General features: G+C 33.9%; 1 protein-coding gene across 1 annotated transcript in view; it reads left to right on the top strand.

The window, feature by feature from the left end:
- LOC149411895 (ribosomal protein S6 kinase-like 1) overlaps nt 1-22,604 on the top strand; it is a 41,599-nt gene that overhangs the window by 783 nt on the left and 18,212 nt on the right. The window contains exons 2-4 of the mRNA XM_089646224.1: nt 8,603-8,872; nt 9,122-9,278; nt 11,984-12,835. Coding sequence (XP_089502350.1) covers nt 8,603-8,872; nt 9,122-9,278; nt 11,984-12,835 — 1,279 coding nt within the window. The remainder of the gene's footprint in view (nt 1-8,602; nt 8,873-9,121; nt 9,279-11,983; nt 12,836-22,604) is intronic.

Here is a 22,604-nt window from a genome sequence, read left to right as displayed (position 1 = left end):
TCAAGGAACTTTGGTTTTCAGTCGTATTTATAAAATTTAACATTTTAATTTACTTTTTTAAGTTATCCTACATTATCCTTCTGTAATATTTATAAAAATGGAAAAAAATAAAAACATTAAATATTTTCTAAATCTACAGGATATGCTTTGGCGAAAAAGTCTTCACATAAGTATGTGCAAATGGTCATTGCACAGGAATTTTGAGCATCTGCAACACCCTTTTTTCATGCTCCTATTTTTCTTTGATGGAAATATACTTCATTTGCCTTCCTTCTTTGAAGATGATGCTTGTTCTATACGAACAAAGCGAGCAATTTGGTTTCTCAGGGGAATATTTAAAGTGTCTACAAAAGACCTTGCGGTCATATATGGCTTAACCGGGACCATCGCGACGTTTTACTCAATAAACTGGCTACAATAGGATTCTCCATAAGACTACTAACTTTTTTTGGTAATTTTTGGATAGGGCCTGACACGCTTATTACGAATATTTTTTAGAAAAAAACTTTATATTCGCCTTAATTACTATAAAAGAAAACTTTTTGCATTTCGGGCGGCGGAAAATTATGAATTTAAATTTTCAATTGCGTTAACCAAAATTTACTTCGCGAATCGATGCGGCGGCAATCAGCTGCCATTAGGTACGTCACTGTTATGTTGGTATCCCTGATACATTGCGTAGATACGACTATGGCTAACTTCGTGGAAGACAAATGGATTTGTATCACAAACCATGTTACACAAACCTAGCGTAGCCGGTAAACTAGTTGAAAACTGGGATGTTTTTCTTGCCTTGACGCGAGCAGGCGTTATTAAGGGGCACTTTCCTTTGTATCACAAACCATGTTACACAAACCTAGGTATCCCACGAAGATAGCAACGGTCGTATTTAGCTCTTGTTAATGCATCAGTGATACATAACAGTGCGTTCCTAATGTCGCCACATCGATTCGCGGAGTGAATTTTGGTTTTACGCAATTGAAAATCAAAATGCATAATTTTCCGCCGCCCGAAATGCAAAAAGTTTTCTTTTATTGTAATTAAGGCGAATATAAAGTTTTTTTCTAAAAATTATTCGTAATAAGCGTGTCAGGCCCTATCCAAAATTTACCCTTTTTTTGCTAGCTATCTTGCAGACAGGAAACAGTTTGTGTCTCACGGACTATTCCAATCTAAACATTTCTTTGTACGATCGGGGGTACCCCAAGGCAGTAATTTAGGCCCACTCCTCTTTTCCATATTTATAAACGATATTTCAGAAGTAATTCTGCATGCTAGGTTTCTTCTCTTTGCTAATGACTTAAAACTTTTCCTAGAAATACTAACTTTAGAAGACAGTTGCAATCAACTCCAGTCAGACATTGATAGAATTGTTGAATGGAGTAAAATAAATCGGATTGAGTTTAATGTCTCTAAATGTTTGATTTTGTCATTCACTAGGGCGAGTCATACCTGGTATTACCGGTATACAATGGACGCCCGAAGTTTAAAACGTGTCTCTACAATGAAGGATCTTGGAATCATGTTTGATAGTAGGGTGACATTTCATGCTCATATTGAGACAGCATGTTGCACTTCACTTAGAATTCTGGGCTTTGTTCTACGCACTGCAAGGAATTTTAGAGATAACCGGGTGCTTATAGTTTTATTTAATTCTTTAGTAAGGAGTAGACTTGAAAGTGGCTCGGTGATTTGCTTCCTTTAAAAGGCAAGCTCTATTATCACTGGTATAGTTGATATACACGCTGTTAATATTAATCTAAGAATTCTTATTATAAAAATATTTTAAAAACACATTGAAATTAACAATTTTGTAATTTTTTTGAAATGAATAAACAAAATTGAATTGAATTGAATCGCAATCTCCTTCAAGTACTGTCATCATAGCATCGAGTGTTCAGTATTGGCTTTGTAAATTATTTGGCTGTTTATACTGGCAATATTCATCATTGAAAAAAACAAACTCATTGGAATCATTTACCTAAATATGAATTTTATTGAAAGTTCTGGCATGGTTCTGGACACGTATGATACACTGAAATAAAAGGGCTTTTTTAGTTTTTACAATAAAAGTATCATAATATATATTAGTATCATAATAGTCTACATTTCAACTTTGTAAATAAACAACTCTTATTTACTCTAAGCATAATAGACTGTCCAATTTCTATAGACTTATAATGATACGTAATAGAACATTCACCTTTTCATTCTACCCGCAATACTGTAATTTATTGGTGAAGTAAGAGTGTCCGACTACTTATTAGTTTCTTTATTTAGAAGTACCTACTATAATACTCATAACTAATTCTTATATTTAGTTTTAGGTATCACTTGATTTTTTCATAATGAGTGAATAGTTTTCATTTTGAGAAAATAAATGTATTAAACCGTAAATAATATAGAGCACAATTTTTACTTACGTGAGTAGGCGTGCAGTGAGCAAATCGCCGCCGGACGACACTTGATGGTAACAACCTCCTTCTCAAGCAGCCCCCCGCGTACCGATGGCGTCCAATCTTTCGGCACGGGTTATCGGGTTGCGAACGATAGTGGGGGCAGCTAATAAAAAGCGCAAAGTTTACGCGCAATAGATTTAAGAATTATCAACGTTTTTTTGCAGAGGGCGGCAAAATGCTCATAGCGCGCCCACTCTAGGGTTAATAAAGGCAACTATCTGCATTTGGGATATTTTAACATTCTGATTTTCAATGTAAAATGAAAATTCGCTTTCGTTGTATACGATGATAGACAATTACAATAATAGCTTTAAAATTGAAATTTAGGTGAATCAAAAGATTTATTTAAAAAAAAATAGTACTAAGCTTTGCCAGCGATCCCGAAAATTTACTATTTGGAGAGACAGTATAGATGTATTAGAACTAAATTTTTATTCTTTCAAAGTTCAAAAATTTCCCCTACAAAACGGTACCTTTGCTGCCATTTTGGATTTTATTAGGATAGAGTGACATTTTCGACAGTTTTGTGCATATAAATAGTTGTTTCTTGTAGTAATTGTTGAAACGAAGTGTGATTTCCATAATCTGTGCCTAAAAGTGAGACCGTTAGGTAAATAATTATCAAAAGAATCTAAGTTAGCAGTCCACAACAGACTGGTAATTATAATTCTGAAGATGTATGGAATCGAGACAACTGGCAGAAGAAGGATGAAAGTAGACTTCATGCTGTAGAAATGAGATCTCTGAGGCATGTGTGTGGTAAAACTTTGTATGACCGTGTTAAAAATGAAGAAATCCGGAAAGAAAGCAAGGCTGATGTAAGCGTAACGGTTAAGGTTAGATGGTTTGGGCTTGCAGATCTGATGAACGGAGAAAGGAGTATAAGAAGAATATATGTCACGGAAATTAATGATAGAAGAAGTCGGGACGTCCGAGTAAGATATGGCACGAGCAGTTTAATCAAGAGTCAGGTCATGTCAAGAGACAGAATAAGAGAAGAGTATGTATGAGATGGCGTAAGTCCTACCTAACAACTTATGATAAATTAGGGATTAATAAAGATAAATTAATTAAAGTATAATTTTACATAAAATAACTAGTGGACCCTGCGATGCTTTGCTATTGCTAATGTCTTTCTCAGGCATCTCCGACTTTTTCCACCATTCACTACTGTATACCAGAATGTTACTGTTAAAAAACTACATTCCATTGACTTTAATTCAACTCCGTATCTCTTTCCGGTGCAGAGATATTGCGTTAAGGGGGTATTTCACTATGTCGGGCTAAATATCTGACTAGCTAGCCGTTGGCTGGCTTTAAAGATCAGAATAACTTCGTTATTCAACGGCGACCGTTTCACCATTGTTGCCGAGCTTCCGGATAGATAACACTCGAAATAGTCTGGCAACATCGCAAAATGTTTGCAGTTACCCCATCTACTGCCACGCCTGTCATGTTTTGCCGCAATGTATATGGAATGCTAGCGTCAACGCCAATTGATCTGTGGTCAACGCCGTCATCCAGTTTCCCGCCACAGTCCGCACACCGCAAAGTGTGCATTTTTTTGGTTATGTTATGTTGATTATCAGGTCATTTTAGATAGATTCGTGTCGAATTAATACATTGTTTCTTATTTTGAATACAGTAAAATAATTCAGGATGGATCATACAAGCATTCAAATTCATTCGAGCTCTCAAAACTCGCGGCCTTCGCATCGCCGCCCTTTCACCTGCTTCTGTAAATCAAAAACCTCGGTTTTTCGCAAAAATTCGCAACAAATTTCGACTCACTTCTCCGCTGTCAAACTCGGAATGTTTTGACGCCATCTTTGATTCGAGGAATAGCGCCTAACGTGAGGTTCGAGCACTGATTAGTCAAATCGAACTTTAACCCGAGCGTTAGCGTTATTCAGATATAGTGAAAACGAAAAAATGACTAATCCGCGGATTAGTGCTTAGTCAGAACATAATCAGAGATAGTGAAATACCCCCTAAGTATTCCTTGGGGCGTCCCTGACTGGCACTAATAATAACCAAATTTTTCAGCGATGTTGGTCGACTACTTGTCGAGTTTTGCCAGCACAAACAAACGCAGGCTGAATTTTTATATATTAAGATGAATTAACATTTGGAAATAATAATAAATTACTTACACATTCAATTTAATCTAAGAAACGTCACTATTACAATGACTATTCTATCTATCATAATATTGAAAAAATGCTAGTGAGAAAGTCCAAATAAACAAGACGATTTAAAATTTGAAAAAAGAATTTTTACTGATCCACAGTCAAAGTTAGCCATCTAGTCAAATGCCTGAATTACACCTGCCGAGACAGCGCACTTGGCCGAGTGCTCGACTGATGTGATACAGTATGATAGCGGACGAGTGATTCAGGCTAGACATTGGATAGAAGCAAGGCCCAATGACTCGGTTGAGTAAGTACCCCCTCCACCTGCATACTCAAATCGTGCTTCACTCGTTCTCCACTCGGCCGAGTCAGTCAGTGAAAGAAATAAAATTCAAAATTTAGAATTGTTTGACGTCAGTTGTTATAAAAATGTCACAATTTTTCATACGTGACGAAACCATTGCAAAAGCACTATAGAGTAATCTCAACGAACTGACTCGCCTAATGTCTCTACAGGTGATCACCTCTACTCTCCAATAAGTTGCTTGGCCGAGCAACAAAGCGAATGACTCGGCCGAGCACTCGTCAAGTGTAATTCGGCCTTATGTATGGCTCGCTCGCTTGAATATAAAGTTAATGTAGCAGATTTTCTAAAAAGGAAACTGAACACACCAACAAATTTACAAAAAGTCGAGTTAAAACAGGACTTTTCTACGCCCAGTCAATAAAGAAATATAAATTCAAGTTGGTATCAATATCATTTGGTATAATATGTAATAAAATTTAATCACCTCTGTTGGATACAATGGGCAAAACGCTAGTTTGTTATACCTTTTCTGTAATCCATACTCTGCTCATTAATATTTGAAAAAAAAGAAAAACTATTTTCAGTTACTACATCAATAATGTTTTTTCAATCTTGACACACTCAAATGTAGTAAGCCGCCACTGTTTCCATATAATTATGTTTTGTGTGGACTGGTTCAATATTTGCAGATTGTAAATGGGTAATTCTGAGATCAGTGAAAATTTTCATTAGTGTTTCAATATTGTTTTTTGGTAACTTCCTGTTATATGGAGTCATTTCTCTCTTATTTTTTTTTTACTAATTAATCTATTTTTATCTCATTTTTTTATTTTTACTAATTTGTCTTCATTATTTATTTATTTCAGTTTATATTTGAAGCTAAGCACTATGAAGTAATGCATGTAGAACACGGTTCCATGATAACTCAACACAGTGACAATTCAACACACTTTTAAAAAGTGATATAAAGTCATTAGAAACGAATAAAAATTTTTTTTTTTTTTAACCTAACCTAACCTAACCTACATAACCCAGTTAATAATGTTTTTGTTTCATCATTTTCCATGACTTTATATAACTTTTTAAAGATGTGATGAATTATCATTGTGATGATTTATCCGGTTACCATAGAACACATACAAATATATATCAGGCATATAAAAACTGCTTTAAAGTTCAAAATCTCCTACTTGCGAACCCCTTCATGAATCTCTTTATGTTCCTGGTTTTGGTTTTATTGTTTAATGTGGAAAATTAAATTATTTAGAAAATTATCGTAAAACATTTAAATATTTGTGCCGAAATAGAATAAAACACACTTTTTGGCAATGTTTTTTTCTTGTATAAATCAAAAAAGGTTACTGGGTTTTATGCGGGAATTTAAACCTTATAGCTATTTGCATAGGGAATGTTATCGTTAGCTGCCCAATTCCAAATGTTACATGACGTGGTGCATCGCCTTAAATGCAATGATAATGCAACAAATATTTCATAGTACTTAAATTGTGGAGTGTAAGGTAGGATGGTAGAAATGACGGGTACTATAAATATACTATACTATAAATGGTACTATAAATATACTATACTATAAATGGCACTATAAATATACTTTATACATCATTTATTTCGTTAACACCTCACTAGGAAGACCCATGCTGAGGTGTTCCCGTGTTTTAGTTAAAGTGTCATATATGTATTGCTGCAAATTATATTATTAGGTTAAAGAATAGGTAATAAAAAATAAAAATAAATAAATAAAAAAACGAGATATTATAACTATGTATATTGACTGTCCTGAAGAACAATTTTGTATGTGCAAATTTGTAGTTTTGCAGTAGAGCTGTTTTAAATTTGGTTTCTTTTACTGTTTTTGAGAATAACAAATATAGTGTTATTTGCACAGACATAAGAATACATATATAGACTAGAAATTAAAGGTGAGGGGTAAAATCAACTGTTGAAGAACGAAGGGGGTAAAGCTGACTGTGATTCGTCAATAAATCAATCTGACAGTATATAGGCATCTCGCATTTTAATATCACCATTTAGTTCTTAAAAGTAAAATCTGCTTTTGAATGAATAGACATTTTTACATGGGAGCGCAAATTACTCGCCACGTTATGAACAAATTTGCCAAGTCCAAATTCGGCAAAAAAAATTTCTTCTATTTTCAGAGTCGAATATTTTGTTTACGTATTTAGTTAAGACACTTTTATAAGTGTTCATAATTTACTTCCCAGTAACAACGATGCGCACACTTGAGAATCGCTACATTCGACCAATGTATCTCGATGTGATAGTATATGTTTCTACAACTGATTCATATTATACGATGTGAATAAGCTTAAAATGATGCTTACATATTATGGAATGTAATACGACAATTGGGTTTATTCTCTTTTTCACATCTATTTTTACAAGTTTTCATATCACAAGCCACTATTTTGCCGTGTTATTTCATAAAATGCCTCGACCATAGCTCGACGCTAGTTCGAACAAGAATGATGACGTCACATTCTCAAGATTCACGGGAAGCCATACGCGAGCCCAGCCGGCTCCAATGGAACCGGTATGGGGAGTGGGGAATAATACGCTTTTATCAATTAGGGCAGGTCTACTAATATTCATATGTCTATGGTTATTTGATATTTTGCATAAACCCCTATTTATTTAATTGACGAAATATATTATCAATGTAGAAACGAAACTTTAAACAGCTCTACTGCAAAACTACAACTTTGCACATTTGACATTCTTCTTGGGACCGTCGATATAGTTATAATATCTTTCTTTTTTTTTGTTTGTTATGTCGATGTGTAATGTAAATGGTATTGCTTTGTGATTGGTTTGGTTAAATTTGAAAATTTTAAACCTTTTGTTTTGATCCAGACCTAAACATTTTGTTTGATTAAATAGTGTTAGTTATTTTTTTTTTTGTGTTTCTTTATTCATAAAAATCTAAATGATTACAGTTTTTTGTTTTCTACAGCCACCATACTAGGCATATGCCCGTATTATGGTAGCCATATTTCTTTAGATTACAATGTTAAGATGTTAGGATATAAGGAAATAAGGAAATAAGTGAGAGGAAAAAAGATATAAAAATAAGAAGGAAACATATGAATATAATGGAATAAAAGAGCATTTAATGACACAAGACATTCTTTGCAATAGTTCCTTCCCTTTACCAATAGCCAATTCTGAATTTTTTTTCTATAAAGATGTTCAGTTTCCGATTTTTTTGGAATCCATATTGAGTGAATTGAATATCTTGGGAGCAATATAGGAAAATTGTCGCTGGGCAAATAGTACCGTGTCTTTGTCCCTTTGTGATATATGTTAATGTAATATATATATATATTTTTTTAAAGAAAGATAAACATTCCCGGGTTACGAATAACCTGACAATATTTGAAAATCTCTAACTACCACCACAGTAAGCGGAAAATGTTTGCTTGTGTTGTGATGGAGGACTTAGCCAGCCGAGGAATTGTACACACTACGCCTGGGTAGGACCCACACGCGATGTCAACTCAGCCACCGACCGGGTGTGACATATTTAGGTTGTGGCTTATGAAGACCTGGTTATTATTGAGGATTGGGATTTGAAAGGAATATGGAGATTGGATTTAAAGAGGTGATGAATGATTGCGGGTATATCAGCTTGAAAATATTATTATTTAATATATTTTTATTATTTCCAGTTGTTTCCACTGGCATCTCCGGAAGCGGTGACCGTGGTGTCAGTGTGGAAGCGCTACAGTGAGCTGCAGAAGCTGCAGAGGAACATGAAGAGGATGCACCAGGAGCTATACCTGAAGGGCAGCTGCCCCGGCTACACCAAGTGGGGCTACTTCCGGAGATTCGACGCCGAGACCATTGAGGATAGGAAGAAGTGCACGCAGGCACTGCTTGAGTTTATAGCGCTGCACCCTCCGCTGTTTACCAGCACGGAGTTTGTAAAGTTTTTCCAGGTAAACTTTATTTTAGTTTTTTTTTTAAATTTCATAATACTTTTTTATTCAGGAGAAAATGCAGGTATGGACGATGAAACAGTATAGGTCCAGAAAATGACGAAGAATTTGCAGATATCCCAAAATTAAAATATCGTAAATTGAAATGCAATTGCAATTAAAAATCATTAGAAATCAAACCTCTGTGAATAACTATAAAATGATAAAAATATAATTTAGTAAATAATAAATTACATGTATTTTTTGTAGTCTTCCTACGCAGAACCAGGAATAGATGCCCAGACCAACTCCCCCAGTAACATCGAAGCCATCAGGAGCTCTCTGCTACTTCCCGTTGAAGTGATTGGCCCCCTGGAATACCAGAGTTCCGAAGATGACTCCTTCTCTACCGTTGATTCCCCAAACGGTAAGTTGATATGGATATGCCGAAAATAATTCCACTTTTATAATATTATATATTGGTTGTGCCAATACGCATTATACATAAATTTATACACACATCTCATGCATACATATGTACATACATGCGACCACTGTACTGAGAGAATATTGTTGTACCTACTTCGATTCCTGAACATTTCTGTGCACATTGCGTAGTCAGTCTGTTACAATAACCCGAACCGCATAGCTCACTATAAAACCGCATCCGCGCGAGAACTTATCTAGCTTTCCTTATTACATTTTCATCGGCGCCGATATTGTGCAATACCGTTATGTGTTCAGTGCCATTGCTGTGAGGAGAATAAACAGGAAGAAAACAAGTGCCCTTGTTCCTAATGGTGAGTCCTTCCATACAACATATTATTGTCTCATGTGCAGTGGTAATTACACAATTAACATTCATGGTCCTTCGACAAACATTTTTTACTCTCCTAAAACAACATAACATAAATATACAGGATGTATCGGCACGTACCCGACAAACTTTAACCAGCTATTCCTTAGCATATTTGGAGTAAAAAATCTTATATGCACTTTGCTGTCCGTTAACGTTTTTTTTTAATTAAAAATTTACTATTCATATTTTCACCACATGTCACCACTGTTTTATCCTTTGTCAAAGTTTGAAAACCCATCTGGCAATATTTTATTTGAATTCCGTTGAATAATGCACGTGTGTACCTATATTGGCGCACTTTTACAATCACAACGAAATGGCACGGCACCATTCGTCTCATTTTTAACTATTATTATTTAGTGTGTGCGAAAGAGCGAAGACGCTTTTCGACATACTTGCTTATAACAGCTGTTGAACACGAAAAGCAATGCCAATGACAGTGATGTAGTGTGGAAATTTTAAATTTTTTTGTTTTTTTGAAAAAAAATGCTATCGGGCAGCAAAGCGCCCATAACATTTTTACTCCAAATGTGCTAAGGAATAGCTGGTTAAAGTTTGTCGGGTTAGTGCCGATACACCCTGTATAACATAAACCAGATACAAAACTTCTTCTTTTATTCTCTTTTTATCCTATCTTTTTTTTTCTTTTTACTTTTCTTCTTCTCTCCTTTTGGGATGATAGGCGTGATTAAGATAATAAAAACTGAGCAATTTGAAATAGGTACCTATTTAATTTTTTAAAAAAAGTTTATCAGTTAAATCCATCACGTTAATCTGTAGATTTGTTTACAAGGCCTCCTAAAACAGTAGGTAGATATATAAAATTATTGGTTGAACAATAACAAAACTACTTCTTGCTGACAGTTCTTATTATTATTCAAATAGAAACACAACGTATAAAGTTGGAATATATTACTAAAATGCAAACATTCATGAATGTATTGCAGTATTAAATAATGCTCAGCAATTATTTTAGTATCAATTCAAAAGAAAATGCAAAACTTTACATTATAATATTGTTTTAAAATTGACTGCTGTTGTCAGTTTTAAATAAGTAGCAAGTATATTAAATATGTTTTTATATCTGATTCACACGTTTTTTTAAATGATAGTTTTTTGTATTTCGTTAGTTCTGTGTATAAGTGAATGAATTATGTAATATGATAATTATTTTTCTTTTGCAAAACATGGAAATGCCATGATTTAATATAATCGCTTTGTCATTCTTGGTAGCTAACAAGAAATTTCTATAAATATTGTGCTATCTCAAATATGTAATGTAAAACTTTATTGGTAGTTGTAAAATACTTCGTACCTGTAGGTATAGTTAGATTTATTATAAATACATAGGTTTCTAAGAATCTACTTTAATCGGTAAAGATATCTTGACTCTTGTGAAATGGGGAAAAAATCGTCCACTTGTAGAAAACAGAGTAAGTAAATACATATAAAGTTATAATTACATTATTAGGGAACTTGGAAGGCTTGTAAATAATGAGCTTAGTGCTAGAAGTGCCTATGTCAAACGTGTGAATTGTTCGTCAATTTTATGATTTAAAATATATCGAAACATTCTTACATCCATGATGTCCCTCTGGAGACGGGAGATGGTCAAATTTCCTCCATAAACGGCTGCTTGCATACTTTTTTGTGTTTAACATTATTCACTTCTCTTCCACATTTTTAAAATTTTATTTGTTATTGTTTTTTTCTTTGGTTTTCTGTTTTCTTTATTTTATGTATCTATGTATTTTTATTTTGTCGGATTTATTTTCTCATTATTTGTCTGATTTCTTTTTGGTTATTTAAAAATATGGAATGAATTGCATTGCACTACCTCTGAGTACATTCTGGAATAAACTATTATAATTATTTTGATGTGAATATGTATTAGATATTCATATTTATAAATCTTAAGTGGCTGATTTAGATGTTTATGTCATTAAAAATAGGTACATTTGGAGTACTTTACTTACCTATGTAAGTCAAATAATCTAAATATGACATAGGCCCTCTTAGCTTTAATATTCTTGTGAAATCATCTAACTAACTATCCAAAGTGGTGTTTCTCGACGCGGGGCGCTATTATAATGTTTTGGGCTCTATTCCCACTGGAACTGAAATATGTCTTTTCTTTGGGCCTCCTGGCGTTCCTGTCCTGTGCTATTTCAGCGGCCTCTTCTTCAACCCCACCTCGAGTTTAACCAAAACACAAAGTTCTCAACAGTTAATTGGAGTAATCTCTTTACTATGAATTATTATTTTTTTTTCAGTATCTACTATGGACAATCTCGACACTTCACACCAAAGGAATAACTCCATCCATTCAAACTCCAGTCGGCATTCAGCTTCCAACTATGCCGGTCGTTCTTTGACCAGCACAGAATCCACTGGTACCGTTGAAAATGTCGCCGAAATACTGATGCTACAAGATCCTATCCAAGCACTCTCACCTCTGGAATTACTGGCCCCGATGTCCTCCTCACAAATCAGCCACTCCGATGAAACAAACATAGAAGACAGACTCGCCGTGAACACTCCCAACAAAATCAATCTACCGGATCTTATATCGTTTGATCCGAAAACCAACATGGACATATCGCAGATAAGCACTGATTCTTCAGGCGATAGTTTAAGCTTTTTAGATTCATTAACGAATTCTGTGAATTTAAACAACACAACGAAAACGGTAGAAAAAAATAAAGTGTCCGTTGTGGAAACAGATTTAGATGTCTCGCTAACCCAGAGCGTTGCTAGTTTTTTGGATAAAAATGTAGCAGATAGCACTGCAAGTAAAAGAGAACGGCAATGCGAGAAAAAAACTGATTTAAATCCTAAGCAATTGAACGCGAGCGGTGTTAACAGTAATTTTGATAAAACCAACGGTGCTAGAGACGATTTAAATATGGCAAGTTCTGTGTCTTTGGCTCGGTCCGGCAGTAGACTGGATAATGTATCTATAGACAGTATATTCGGATCTTCGTCAGATCTGAAAGAGGAGAGTTACGTGTTTGAAGCGGGATATTTGCTGAGTCTCGGGGCCAGACATGAAGCCAAAGGGGACTATCAAAAGGCGTTTGATTTCTATAAAGCTGGGATAGAGAAAATGCTGATCGGAGCACAAGGTTAGTAATTTTTAAATTTGTTTTATGTGATTACCCATAGATAATAGAAACAAAGAGGTAAATACAGGTAAATATGCCTTAAAGCCAGGTAGGTGTACCTGTTAGTATGACTTAGTAGAAGCATGCTCCACAATTTTTTCCAAGTTTCTTCTGTCTGGATTTCCAAGGCTAATGCAAGGCTTCTTTTTATTATTTAATGACCAGGCAGTGCTGATAGTGCACTCATATCTAAATTTCACAGTAATTTTAACAGTAAGAGAGTTGATTTAAATTTTAAAAATAAGTTAATTCTTTCTTCTCTCCAAATAAGAATCCAGTGGAGATTTAAATTGTTGATGTTAGTAGCATCAATGATATGTTGTGGGATTTTGTTCCATGCTCCCACTACTCTATTTGCAAGGAAGTGTTTCCTAGAATTGGTGTGTTGGGTGATTTGTTAATTTTTTTTCAGTGTTCACGAAGATTTACATTTATGTTGGCGGTGAAGATTTCTTGAATACCAGGGCAAATACAATGTCCATATAACATTTTAAAAGTCTAAATTAAGTCACACCCTTTTCTCCTTTCTTTTAACCACTCGGAACATTAGAACGTCAAAAGACGTAAATATGATAATAGCGGTCAAGACATTAGTACGTCTTTTCACGTAAACGCGCGAGATTTTACAAAAATCGATTTATTTCCATCACTAGTATACGGATTGCCATGATTTAAAAAACAGAGTATCGATAATGAATAACGCTACGCGTCTGCATTCAAGAATATCTATGGAATTTCGAGGTGCATTATCTAAGTCGATTGGACTTGTCATCTTGTTCGTTCATAATTTATTGCGTTTTTAAATAATTTATTAAAAATATTTTAGTTTGGGCGGTTAATATTTTGAGGTGACTAATAGTTTTTAATTATATTTCTTCAATATATAAAGTGTTATTTCTTTATGATACTCAGAAAATAGTACATTTTTCACAGCTTTGAAATAATGGTCAGCGATTTTTACATATTTTTGACGTTTTCAGAAAATGTATATTTAGAAACGCAAATATTTACGTATAACAAAACAATACGATAGTGAATTTCATAATCTTTCCAAAACATTTTTTAGAATGAGGCTACGTTTCCCAAAACGTGAGTTATGAAGCTTTTAACAAAACTCGTGAATAACACAAAAATTTTCGCATTTTGACAGTTCACAAAGGAACACAAAGTAAATAAAAGTCCTTTTCTGAGAGGTTAATGTTGGTAATTTTAATTCCTTGAGTCTTTATTCATATTGCCAGTCTTTCGAAGCACTTGGTATTTTTGTGAATCGTCTCTGTACTGTCTCTATAATACCTATGTACATATATCCTTCACAAAATATGGACTGTTCAAATTATTATAAAACTCTTGAAAGGTGAACTCCATCATCATGAAATTTGCACAAATTTTTCTGTCTGTGATTTTTAGGTCACTTGTCTTTCCATCATGGGTTATCGAGCCTGGATAAATCTATCAAAAAGATGAAATAAAAATAATAATTATTTTGAAAAGAAAGACAAACATTCCCGGGTTACGAATAATCTGACAATATTTGAAAATCTACTACCACCACAGTAAGCGGAAAATGTTGCTTGTGTTGTGATGGAGGACTTAGACTTAGCCAGCCAAGGAATTGAACACACGACGCCTTGGTGGGACCCAAACGCGATGTCAACTCAGCCACCAACCGGTCTTTTTATTATTTTCATTACAATAATATTTCCATGTCTCTGCACCTCCAACCAATCTCAAACTTTACATTTAACCTAGACTAACCTAACCTCTTATAACCTATTTGGTCTCCCACCTAAACGGTGTTCCTCGCCAATAATTTAGGTTTTTGGAAAGGAACATATTCAAATATCAATTAAAATATTATTCAATAGTACCTACTGCAATAGTGTATCAATATGTATGATGTAAGGAGATGAATAGTGGGAATTCCCACTATTCACAGTGTCGAACATCTTATCGGCTTGGAGAGATACTGGAAGATGCAAGTAACTAATCAACGCTGAATAGAAAGTGTGATTTACACTGTTTGCTAGAAAACTGATGTAACCAATTTATTTAAGAAAATTGATTACAGAATTACGAAATTTGAATATTGTTTGTTCAATTTATTTCACCCGAAGTAGGATAGACACAGACATTCCCACACTTCTACTGGTTAGTCTCTTCAGTGCTAATCAATAATTTAACTACTTACGCGATAGGGAATATGCAACGTATCAATTTCAGACACATTTCCCATTACTGAGTGATTTATGAGGCTTCATTTTGTAGCAGATTAATAGGTATTACTGAAGTATACAGTCTGTCGACAAATAGTAAATAAGGGAATAAAAAATCAATTACCATTAATAAATTTTGGAGAAATTAAATATTTTCAAAAATAAGATAATTGCACCTAAAAGTGTTTTTTTTAGTATTTTTAAAATTTACGTTTAAATCAAATAAGCTATTTGTTAGATATTCAATCAAAATGAATTAGTAGTTCTGTGAACAGAAGTTCTCAATGTTTCTAATTTTCTCTTATTTAACCTTTATGAGAGTATGGCCGCACCGTTTACGGCTTGTAGAAATCCTCCTTTTGAATTTATTCTTAAAAAGGACATAGTTTTAAAAAAGTTCTGAAGAAAATTGTAGATTCCTCAAATTTTTAACGAAACTATCTCGTTTTCAAAATATGTACACATTCTAGTGTAGAGTCATGTGCATTGATTGTAAACACTGTTTTTACAGTTTGAGAACGAAAACAGAATTTTTTACCGTGTTTGTTAGATATGTTTGCATTGGTTTCGCACCACAATTCTGCATTGCTATAATAGTATTATTACATGAAAGTAACGAATAATTTTGTGGGTTTGTGACATTACAGTGAATTTCATTGTGACCAAACATTTTTTAGTTGATTTTGTTTATTGCGATCCTTATTTTCGTATATTGATTTCAAGTTTTTTCCCTGTTATATTCTATAATAAACTTTTTTAGAGTTGGATATTTTTTAGTGTTTTATATATGTAGTGTTTTATATATTGAAAACAGGAAGAAAAATTGAGTTGTGAAATTTTTCCTGTCCAATATTATACTGTACCATTCGGGAGTATAACTTCACATTTGAATGTATTATAATTTTTGTTCTCATTGTCAGTGTGACTCGTTGTCACATGTCTATGTTGCCATAGTATGAAAAAAAAATAGTTTTATTTTATTAAATTTCTAGGCTTTGTCGACAGACTGTATCTTTTCTTTATTTGAATGATAATCTGATTAAAAAGTTGTTTGGTATATTTTGCAGTCAGTTAAAAATAATATACCGCTTTAGAATGACGGTATTTCAGTGTACCTTGGACGTGCTTTTTGGTGGGTTCTGTCCCCGATAAAATAATACCTTTTTAAAGCGGTGTTGTTGACAGTTGCGGCTTGTACTCACAAAAATGGATGGTGTGCCAAAAACATTGTCAGTCTATTCCCTATGCCAGGTATAGAATGCTAGCAATTTTTTGAAAGCGGTGCCATCTAGGCATGACAAATAAATGTATTGTGCCTTCGGGTATTTCCGCCCCGTCGAAGAGTTCCGATGCATCCGCTCATATTTCGGAGAAATTTAAATGCAATGGTCAACATCCACACTCACCGCGTTAATTATAACATGTGATACAAAAAATGAAAATTAGAGCCAGTTGAATTTAATTTAACTTAATATTTTTGTAGTATTACTTTTATTACTGTTATTTGTTTTGATTTTTGGTGGTATTATTATTGTTTGGTAATAAATTTTTAGATTGACCGAAATTTAAGGAATGCATGACTCCAACGCTCCTTAGCGCTAGCCGTCACTGGTTATTAATTGAATGTTCAAGTTTTCTTTCTGCAGAAAGTCTAGGTGTTTTTTTAAAAGTCGGAGGCGTTTTACTTCCGTTCCCCGCGAGCACTTAGGCCATAGGCCCATTGTACTATCTCCCATTTTACCTCATTCCCTTGCCAGTAACCCGGTCCCTTTTATGAAGTTCACCAGGGCTGTCATTGGATATGTGGCGATGTCTTCTGGTTCCACACTGTGTCTTCCCAGGTATCTGAGCCTTATTCCCAGCAGAGCGGGACATTGGCACCATAGGTGAATTGGAGTCTCTTCCTCCCCTTCACATTTCCTACAGATGTTGGTGTTTTCCACTCCCAACAGTTGCATGTGTCTCCTGAGATGGCAGTGTCCCGTTAATAGTCCTACCAGTTCCCTCAGTGAGTTTCTGTCCATATCGAGTAGTTGCCTGGTTCGGTTAGGGTCCGGTCCGTTTATGAGTACTTTAGATTGCCTCATTCCGGGTGCCTTCTTCCATTCCTTCCAGTGTTGGGATTTGACCCACCTCTTGATATGTAGTTTGGTGTGGCAAGCTGCTACTCCTACGGCCGGCTGTTGCACTTTTAGACAATTAAAAATATGTAGATAATTGTGTGTGTGAGTGTTTGGCAGTGAATTACATCAGTTTTTTCTTTGTGTCGAGCCAAGGTATTTACCCTGCGGTAAGCCTTGCAGAATAATCTTTCGAAAAGAAGATTTTATGTTAACAAACAGTTTGCGATTTGAAAAATAATTACTAAACCAGTTTCAAACTCTCAATCATAGGGTATATAATTTTGAATATAGAATACTTTATCAAAAGCCGTAGAAAAGTCTGTACATATATGCAGTTATTTGACTTGTAATATGTATGAAGTTTTTAAATTTTGCGGTTGAGCTTTTTGACTTTTATAAAACCGTGTTGTTTTTGGTCAATTAATTTTATTGATTAGGGATAGGTTTCTTCAAGGACTAGTGATTCAAAAAGCGTTGGTAGAACTGACTAAATATTAGTGTCATCTTCTCTTTTTTTAACAAAGGTGTAATGAAGCTCGATTTTCAACAGTTTGTAAAATATCCATATGACAAGAGACGGTTGAATAGTAGTGTGGTTTAGATATTTTGCAGTGGAGAAGTTTTTCACGTGGAATGTTGTCTACGCCTGCGGATTTGTCGGTGTTTAAGGAAAGTAATATTTTATTGCAATATTCTTGTGTGATATGGCATTTTATTAAGTGTGGGATCTTACTTAGAGACAGTTGTTTCAAGGAATTTTAACAATTCATCAAATTTCAAAGTTCATTTTCAATGGTTCTGTGAAAGTTCTGTTTTTATATCATTATGGGCCAGTTGCTTCACCGAACTCAAATAATAACAACTTGAAAAGAACTTTCACAGAACTTGAAAATTAACTTCGAAATTTGATGAATTGTTCAAATTCTGTAAACAATCCGTCCTTAATGTGTATTTGGTTATTTTATCATTTGGAGTTTCTTCGCTGTATACATAAGAAATCCGAAAAAAGATTTACAACATCCTTACGTTTGCACGGATACCGTTCATATGCGTTAGCGTGTAGTCTGTGTTTTGATTAACCCATATCTTCCTAGTGATCGATTATTTGATCGGTTGATACTTTATTTTTTTATGTGAAATTGAGAACCCATTCGTTGTTAATTTTTTTATATTGGTACACCTGAAACTATTAGTTGTCAAGCAGTATTTTTGACGTTTCACAATTCCCGCGTTTATTATTCCAATTTAAACTGTTTGTAAGGCAATTTTTCTTAAAAAATATGTCTTGTCGTAAAACGTAAGTAGTTTTGGTATATTATAATATAATTCTATTTATGTTTGTAGTTTTATACTTAGAATAATGTTTTTCACAATATTGTAATATATTGAAATTATTATAAAATTGATTGTGGGTAGAAAAATTGGTATTTTATAAAGTGATCGATTTTTCGATCAGTAGGATGATATACCAGTGTGATGTTATGCATTCATATGAAGGTTTTATTTAGATATTTTTGTTGTTTTTTTAGTGTTGTGTTAAAGTGTTTTTGTTGTTGTATTTTACAGTTTATCAGTAAATGAAAGTATTTCACATCTGGAAGATGACACAAATATTTTATCGGCTGATATTTATGTTACTCCACCAGATAATTATGATAAAAGTGACGAAGATGGTGGTGACGAGGAATCTACCCATATAAAGAATTTGTCGAGGCAACAACTATTAGCAGAAGCTGAACGTAGGGCCACTGTTGCTACAAAAACTTGTATTGACGTGGAAGACAGTTTCTTGGACGATCACACTCTCCAACCTACGCCTAGTACATCATCAGCAAAACCACCTCCGCAGAAAAAAAACGTGTTCCAGTATCTAGACGTTGAAGGGCTATAGATATTCCAGACAAGCCTGAACAAGTGACCACAATACCCAGTTTCCTTGAAGATGTTGAAACACCAATACAATTTTTCGAGTTGTTTTCTGATGAAGAGGTATTTGAGCTGTTGCGTTCAGAAACTGAAAAAAATGCCATTCAGAAAGGGAAACACAATTTTAGAGTTACTGTGACGGTTGCGTCTACGCAGTGTGGTGTAGAACCTGTAGGAAAGGTCAAGCGTTTTTGTGACAAACAAAAAAAGGATGTTGATCAACCCAGGTGTTTTATAAATTATAATAAATATATGGGCGGCGTAGATCGCCTAGATCAAAATGTGGGGTGCTACCGAATTTCCACTAGGCTGAAGAGATGGTATTGGCAAATACTTATGTTCCCTCTCAATGCGTGTGTGAACAATGCCTTTCAATTATATAAAATATCCCCAGCATCGAAAAAGGGCAACAGTTGTCATGATCTATTATCATTTACCAGGTATATAGTTACGACATATTTTCTAATGAAAGAAGCCTCTAACACCTCCGTTGGGAAACTTTTGGTGCCTAGGTCATTACTGGCTGTTATAAAGCGGGTTCCAGACTCTATAAGGCTAGATGAAAAGGCCCATCACATTGTCAACCAAATTAAATCTACACGATGTGGATTATGTCATAAAAAAAAATTATGAAATGTTCAACGTGCAATGTCGCTTTACATCAGAAATGTTCTGTCTTTTTCCATTCAAAATACATTTCATAGATATACACAATGTCTTAATTAATTCCAAACAGTTTTAAAATATATAATTTTTATAAAAAATAATAAAGTATGGTATATACACACTTTTTATTTCACAATAAGTAACATTCTTATGAATACTACCCACGTAGGTATATTCCTACTGATCGATTAATCGATCGGTTTCAAAACTCAGCAAATAAATGAAATAATTTTTTTTTTTAAATTGATTTTTTATGACATACATTATAAGGTGCTAAGACCAAATTTTCATCAAAATCGTACAAGTCTAGATATGCTTGGGATAATATGGGTTAAAGAGGTTATTGGATATTAAAACAGTGTTCTCGATAAATATTAAATTATGTACATTCTGTAAAAATTTTTTGGGAAGGTCTTTTTGTGTTGACTTTTTTTGTTATTGAAAGGAAGTTATTTAGATTTTAGGAAATGTCTAGTTAGCCATCGTTACCTTTATTAATAAAATTATGGTGGGACAGGTTTAGAAAATTTACCGTGCCCAGGTTTCACGTGCACGGTCGTTTTCACTCTCTTAACACACCTAAGTGATGATTTTGTTTTTTTGACCATGACAATTGTAATATGCAGTTTTAAGAATTCTAGTAAAAAAAACCTTAAAAAATAATTTAGTAATTTAATGTAATTACTTTTCTGTATGCCATTTAATTACTGGGTCATTCAACTGAAGAAAAAAACAACTGCCTATATTCAAGTGGCCTCAGAAGACATTCACAGATAGTAAAAACATTTCACTCTAATTCATTATGTACCTATCTAAGGAAGTGAATATATTATTATTTTGTCAGTACTGGTAATGATGGGCAACCATTGGTTTAAATTCACTAGGTTAGGGCATTTTGCACGTTTAATTAAAATACAAGACACGTTATATTCATATTAATCGAAAAAAATGTAACCCGTTCATATACATATACATATTCAAGACATTGTAAAAATACAAGACACGTTACATTCATATTAATCGAACAAAAAATGTAACCCATTCATATACATATTCAAGACATTGTAAAAATACAAGACACCTTATATTCATATTAATCGAACAAAAAATGTAACTCGTTCATATACATATTCAAGAATTTGTACACGGACGGGCTACTAAGGTATATCCACTGAGTTTGTATTTCACCTCGTCCAGCCTTTGACTCATCCCAAACAAGTTAACCACTCAGAACATTAGAACGTCAAAAGACGTAAATATGATAATAGCGGTCAAGACATTAGAACGTCTTTTCACGTAAGCGCGCGAGATTTTACAAAAATCGATTTATTTCCATCACTAGTATACGGATTGCCATGATTTAAAAAACAGAGTATCGATAATGAATAACGCTACGCGTCTGTATTCAAGAATATCTATGGAACGTAGAGGTGCATTATCTAAGCCGATTGGATCTGTCATCTTGTTCGTTCATAATTTATTGCGTTTCTAAATAATTTATTAAAAATATTTTAGTTTGGACGGTTAATATTTTGAGGTGACTAATAGTTTTTAATTATATTTCTTCAATATATAAAGTGTTATTTCTTTATGATACTCAGAAAAAAGTACATTTTTCACGGCTTTGAAATAATGGTCAGCGATTTTTACATATTTTTGACGTTTTCATAAAATGTATATTTAGAAACGCAAATATTTACGTATTACAACACAATGCGATAGTGGATTTCATAATCTTTCCAAAACATTTTTTAGAATGAGGCTACGTTTCCCAAAACGTGAGTTATGAAGCTTTTAGCAAAACACGTAAATAACACAAAAATTATCACGTTTTGACAGTTCTCAAAGGAACACACAGTAAATAAAAGTCTTTGTCTGAGAGGTTAAGTCTGTTAAGTTTTGAATTAAATGTGCAAAATGCCCTAACCTAGTGAATTTAAACCAACTCAACAGTTCGCAACGATTGCTCTATCAACACGTGTTTTTTCAAATGTCGGTGAGTGACCAGGTGAAACACGAGTGCGAATGTGAAAACGGTCACATGCTTTGTGGGGACGAATGTGCAAATGCCACTCGCGAATCGGCGAGCGAAACACTTATGTGTTTCGCATCGCATTATTGAAAAATAAGGAGCACATAATATGGCGTCTTTTTTTTATTTTTATGAATATTTCGGAGCTTAATAGCTCATGATGGAAACGAACTGAACGCTTATTTTTAAATTACATAAATAAAGATGTGGACAATAATTTTCTACTTAAATAGATTTGTGCTTAAAAATACATAATTTACTTTTCGTTTTATATATTTATTAATGAATGGTAAATTATGTTACACCACTGAAGAGATATATCAACAGAAGTGTGTTGTGATACTCACACAGACACCTGTATGCCTGAAGTAAGGTCAAATTTTATCTTTCTTGCAGTGAAATTGATAAAACATTTTCAAATAGGTATCGAGATATGTTCTAGAGCAGATAATTAATATCACGAGCTGGTCGGGGATCTAGGAGTTGATAGTTCATATGTAAATTGGTTACGCCAGTTTTCTTTCAAATCGTTATAATACACACTTCTAAGAATTTACTGTTCAGTGTGTCCCACAATGACTGTATGCCGGTATTTAATGTTGTGCGGTCGCATATTTACCGCCAACGAGGTCAATCTTGTGGTTTCTTTATCAAAGTATGCAATATACTTTACCTATGTTAAATTATTATCTAGAACAGTGATGCACAACCCTCGGCACAATTTAACATTAATATCATTGTCAATTTTTCATTTTAACTATGCCTTA

Source organism: Hesperophylax consimilis, chromosome 24 (assembly GCF_061612785.1).
Source record: "Hesperophylax consimilis isolate HC1 chromosome 24, BYU_Hcon_1.0, whole genome shotgun sequence".
Taxonomy (NCBI): Eukaryota; Metazoa; Arthropoda; class Insecta; order Trichoptera; family Limnephilidae; genus Hesperophylax; species Hesperophylax consimilis.
Note: the sequence above shows the minus strand (reverse complement) of the source record. Positions and strands in the feature narration are given on the sequence as shown.